Below are 5,507 nucleotides of genomic sequence, written 5' to 3' on the forward strand. Positions count from 1 at the left end.
GTGTTTTTCCTATGTTTTCCTCTAAAAGTTTTATAGTGTCTGGTCTTATATTTAAGTCTTTAATCCATTTGGAGTTTATTTTTGTGTATGGTGTTAGGAAGTGTTCTAATTTCATTCTTTTACATGTAGCTGTCCAGTTTTCCCAGCACCACTTATTGACGAGGCTGTCTTTACTCCATTGTATACTCTTGCCTCCTTTATCAAAGATAAGGTGACCACAGGTGCATGGGTTTATCTCTGGGCTTTCTATCCTGTTCCACTGATTTATATTTCTGTTTTTGTGCCAGTACCATACTGTCTTGATGACTGTAGCTTTGTAGTATAGTCTGAACTCTGGGCGCCTGATTCCTCCAGCTCCGTTTTTCCTTCTCAAGATTGCTTTGGCTGTTTGGGGTCTTTTGTGTTTCCATACAAATTGTGAAATTTTTTGTTCTAGCTCTGTGAAAAATGTCATTGGTAGTTTGATAGGGATTGCACTGAATCTGTAGATTGCTTTGGGTAGTATAGTCATTTTCATTCATTTTCATTGATTCTTCCAATCCAAGAACATGGTATCTCTCCATCTGTATCATCTTTAATTTCTTTCATCAGTGTCTTATAGTTTTCTGCATACAGGTTTCTTGTCTCCTTAGGTAGGTTTATTCTTAGGTATTTTATTCTTTTTGTTGCAATGGTAAATGGGAGTGTTTCCTTAATTTCTCTTTCAGATTTTTCATCAATAGTGTATAAGAATGCAAGAGATTTCTGTGCATTAATTTTGTAACCTGCTACATTACCAAGTTCATTGATTAGCTCTAGTAGTTTTCTGGTAGCATCTTTAGGATTCTCTGTGTATAGTATCATGTCATCTGCAAACAGTGACAGATTTACTTCTTCTTTTCCGATTTGGATTCCTTTTATTTCTTCTTATCTAGTCGCCCTGCCCTCTACCCCAGGCCTTTGACCTGACTGCCTACTAATATACACAAGATACATTGACCAGACAGTGTACTCTGACAAGGAAGCACAGAATTATGAGGCCAGGCCACCACTCCGTCCACCTGATCCTTGAGCTACAACCACACCCAATTTCTGAATCTAGTCTTTAGATCCCATTACCACATATTATCTTGCCCAGCAGATCTTGTGGATGGTCAACGGAAGTGGTTGTATCAAGCCTAGGCTGTGGCTGTTTGATCTCCATGCTTCCTTCTCCAAGCTGTCCTAGAAGCTGAGGCAGAATTTCACCTGCACCTAGTTCACCCCAGAAAATCAGGAGACTGACACGCTCATTGCTCTCTTCCCTAGGGAACACACCACAGATTCTCCCACGTACCCAGGGAAGAGGCCACATGGAATCAGAGGCCAAAGGACAGAGGCTCAGACAGTTCAGACACTGTGAGCCATCACAGCACGATAAATCCACAAGTCTCTCCTCTGGGGAGAGGTAAAGCAGGCTTGTTAAACCCCTCTGTGTTGTCCAGTGTAACTGAATTTCATAACCAAACAGATAGCACGTCATACCTTCACTAAATTTAAGATGATGATGGGGGAGCCAAACCTCTGAAGCATCTGGTCAAAGTGAAGGGCAGCCACATGGGCAAATGGATCTGCCTGATCCACTGGGGGGACAAAAAAAATGAGTAAGTACCAGAATGAAAACTGTAAAGAAAGAATAAAAGAAGTACAGTGTTTTGTTTTGCATTATAATGTTTAAAGAAATGCAATTCAACTAGTCTTCTGGTAGTTTCATGTCTCAAATTCCTCTCGAGCTTACCAATCATTCTTCATGTATTTATTGAATTTGAATGATTCTTACATTTCTGAATATAAGTAATTACATTTATAGTTTATAATATAAATAATTTACTAGTGGCCAAAATTAAAAATACATATATAAAAGTTATTGCATAAAAATATTAGTAGTCCTTCTTCTAAATGATCTACTTTTCAGTACTAAAACTTCATTAAAACCCAAGCATTTATGAGATTTCTGTGACAGTAGTTCACTATCTCTAAATGTGGGTAAAGAAGAGTTACTATTAAAAAAGACTGTTCCACGCACATGTAATAGGTGGCTTAGGCATCATAGTTGAAATGTCCTGAGACCAGTATAAGGGAACTGATCCTCTAACTTGCACATAAGAAGAATAACTTCCTGCAGTAAAAGACATGACAGAAGCGTCGCAGAGTATTTGTTCAGTTTCCACTTCATTTGCAACATCACCCTGGAAAGAAAGGTGCATTTAAAAATATTTTATATCCTTAGAATTTTTTAATGGAAAACATTTCAAGTACACAATGAAAATATAACTCCTAGTCTTAGAATGTTTTAAAAGAGGTAAATGTTGATCAACATTCAATGTGCATATTAAAAAAAGGAAAATCATTAAAATGCAATAAAGGAAGCAATTAAAAATAGCAGAGAATAGACAAGGGAAAAATCAAATTAAATAGCTAATAATACAAGTAATAGATAGAGAACAGCTTGAGTGATATAAATGGCAGAGAAGGGGACCAAAAAAAACCAATCACATGAAATTATCCAGGAGGTTAGGAAGACCAGTGAAATATAAAAATTCAATTCTGAAGACCAAGGAGGAATAAAAGGACAAAAGAAAGAGTGAGATTCAAATAAAAGATGCCTGACGGAGAGAAAAAAAAAATCTTGAGATAGCTTTACCTATAAAAGTATATGATGATATGACAAAGACTAATTTTAGAGGCATTAATAATGTACCTGTTTAATCACCCTTGAAATATTCAAAAGTTAATAACAGAGTTGCAAAATTCTGCTTTTTTCTTAAAGCACCAGTTATAACTATGTTCATTGTTGATATAATTTGAAGAACAAATGTTGCTATTTTAAGGCAGGATCAAAACCCAATGTATTGCTCAATCTGTCTACTCAATCACACATCTGCCTAAGATTCAAGTTGTCTATTGCAAAGAGAGATGGAACACTCAAAGGACATTACATGACTGAAGGCAGGACAGATAAATTTGTTGTTATTTTCTAGGGGTGAGTAGACAAGGAATCTGTCTTGAGCCAAACTAAAGCAGAGGGAGGGGGGTAAAGGGTTTCCCATGCCTTGCTCTACTCAGTCTTATCAAGGATGCATCTCCAATGAGTGCTCCCCTCCATTTATTCCTTGGGTGGAGGTGCTTTGCTATTTTAGTCTCTCCACTAAATATGTACTACATTTTTTCATATATTACAGAAATGACTCATCCTCCAAAACATTAGACATTTCATAACTCCCAAGGTATTGCATAACTCTAAGATAGTTGATTTTTCAGAATATCTGTACATTAGTCATATTTCTCACAAGTTTCCAATACTCTAGAGAATTCATTATTCTCTTGATAATGTCCCAAACTAAGAAATTCCACTTTCTAAAATTCCACTTTGCTTCACCTGCCAGCAAAGCTGATGTAAAAAGTTAAATTGCCAGCAGTGTTGTTGTTTTCCCATCTTACCTCACAGTTTGCACCTCTCTTGAGAAAACGGGTCCCAGCAAACTTACTGGATCTTCTAGCTATTAAAGTGACATACACAGGTCGTCCATAGATCAACAGCTCTTGGAAATCAAGTTAAAGCTGTTTAGCATTCATGACTGTCACACCAAACCAAGAGAATCATTATGCCCAATATACTTTGTCCAGGAGGTTAAAGAACACCAAAAAGCTCCACCCAAGAATGGAATAACATTGGGTCTAACTGTTCTTTCCAATTATGCAGGTGTTAAGGCAAAAACGAACCTCACTAAGGAGTGGTTTCCATGAACTTCAGAGGAAATGGTAACCAGATGTAGGGTTATCGGCCAAGGGAAGACCTGTGGTCCCTCCTTATAGCCAAATATGGATGTAAACAGGTACAACTAACCCTTCCTTAGTCTTCAGAGACCATATACCTGTCAAAGTGAGCAAATGTCACTTAACAGGGTGTTTGAATTATGAAGCAATAGATAACTCTGAGGGAATGTAGTTAGTATAATACAGTGAGAACACCCAAATTTGTCACCTAATTGCAAAACTGAATACTGGGAACTGTTTAATCAAAATAATGTTTATTAATTATGTCACCTTATTTAACTTTCTGAGCCTGCATTTCATCTTCTGTAAAATGGTATAAGTACTAAAAAAAAGTAACCAATTTTATTAGGTGGTTGGGAAGACTAGGTTAGGTAATGTGTGTAATGGTTACTACTGCCTGGCCTATAGCAAACGTTCAGTAAATAGCAATGACTTTTATCTCATATAGACTTCCAGAATTCATTAAATGTTTGATAACTGGGAGACTGGAGTCAACATTTCAACTAACGAGCTTTAAAATTATAATCTATGGTGCTATTCACTACTTTAAAAAAAAACCATTTATTGTACTTAATATATGCCAGGCCCTGAGTTACTCTTGAGAAATACAAAACAGTTTAGAATTACCTTTTAGAAACTGTCTTTAGAAACTGTAGCACATTCTTTTTAGTGTCCTTGGTGGTGAAAACTGTGTGCTTTTACAGGTTGATTTTACTTTTGGAAGCAGAAAGAGTAATTCAGAGCCAAATCTCATTATTCAGTGAATGATCAAGCAGATAATACCACTCACTGGTTGAAAATGATTATAAAGTAATGAGCCATTTCAAGTGTAGCACACAAATCTCACTCATCTTCATTCCAAAAGTCCTCTGCGTCTTCATCTAGCCTCTCCTTGCCCTCATTTGCCACAAAGAAGGCCGCACAGGTCCTCTTCAAGGCTAATCTCTCCAGCTCTACCCCCTGACTCCACTCCTCCCCAAAGTTCTGATGCAAGAAAGCATAATATTGGTTCATCACATTCACCCACTTAATGGTCTCAAAACAACCACTCCTTTAAAGTTTTCACTCTAGGTTTTTAAAAAACCTAGAACACAAGGAAGAATGTCAACTAGAAAGCAGGCTAGGTGCACAAATGCCCTACATGATCTCAAAAGGAGACAGGAAAAACCTAAACACCACTTCTAGAAAGAAGACACTGCCTTCCTAAACCTCATAACATAATAGCACATTCTTGAGCGGTTTCAACATAGCGAAATTAAAGGACAAAAGGTATTTATAAAATTGAACTCATCAGCTTAACCCAAGGCTCAACCTATGTCTATTTAATCTATTATGCCCTAATCCAGACCTTTATTACATTATGCCTGAACCACTGCAATCTTTTCCTAACAAGTGTCCCTTGTTCTAGTCTCATTTTACTTAATCCACCTTGAAAATAACTATCCACTCAAGCTTCCTAAGTACTAATTTGTATGTTACCCTCTTGAAAAAAAACTTTCAGGGCTTCCCTGGTGGTGCAGTGGTTGCGCGTCCGCCTGCCGATGCAGGGGAACCGGGTTCGCGCCCCGGTCTGGGAGGGTCCCGCGTGCCGCGGAGCGGCTGGGCCCGTGAGCCGTGGCCGCCGAGCCTGCGCGTCCGGAGCCTGTGCTCCGCAACGGGAGAGGCCGCGGCAGTGAGAGGTCCGCGTACAGCAAAAAAAAAAAAAAAAAACA

At 38.1% G+C, this 5,507-nt stretch overlaps 1 protein-coding gene across 5 annotated transcripts in view; it reads right to left on the reverse strand.

Moving 5' to 3' along the window:
* The window catches only part of FIG4 (FIG4 phosphoinositide 5-phosphatase), a 129,412-nt gene that overhangs the window by 80,490 nt on the left and 43,415 nt on the right, over positions 1-5,507 (reverse strand). For all 5 annotated transcript variants that reach the window (XR_008618380.1, XM_007104747.4, XM_028494556.2 and 2 more), the window contains 3 exons: positions 3,460-3,560; positions 2,045-2,207; positions 1,504-1,601 (listed from right to left, as the gene is read on the reverse strand). Coding sequence is in view for 4 of the 5 variants with exons in the window: in XM_007104747.4 (XP_007104809.1) it covers positions 1,504-1,601; positions 2,045-2,207; positions 3,460-3,560 (362 nt within the window). In the remaining variant the exon portion in view is untranslated. The remainder of the gene's footprint in view (positions 1-1,503; positions 1,602-2,044; positions 2,208-3,459; positions 3,561-5,507) is intronic.

The sequence above is a fragment of the Physeter macrocephalus genome, chromosome 10 (genome assembly GCF_002837175.3).
Source record: "Physeter macrocephalus isolate SW-GA chromosome 10, ASM283717v5, whole genome shotgun sequence".
NCBI classification, from domain to species: Eukaryota; Metazoa; Chordata; class Mammalia; order Artiodactyla; family Physeteridae; genus Physeter; species Physeter macrocephalus.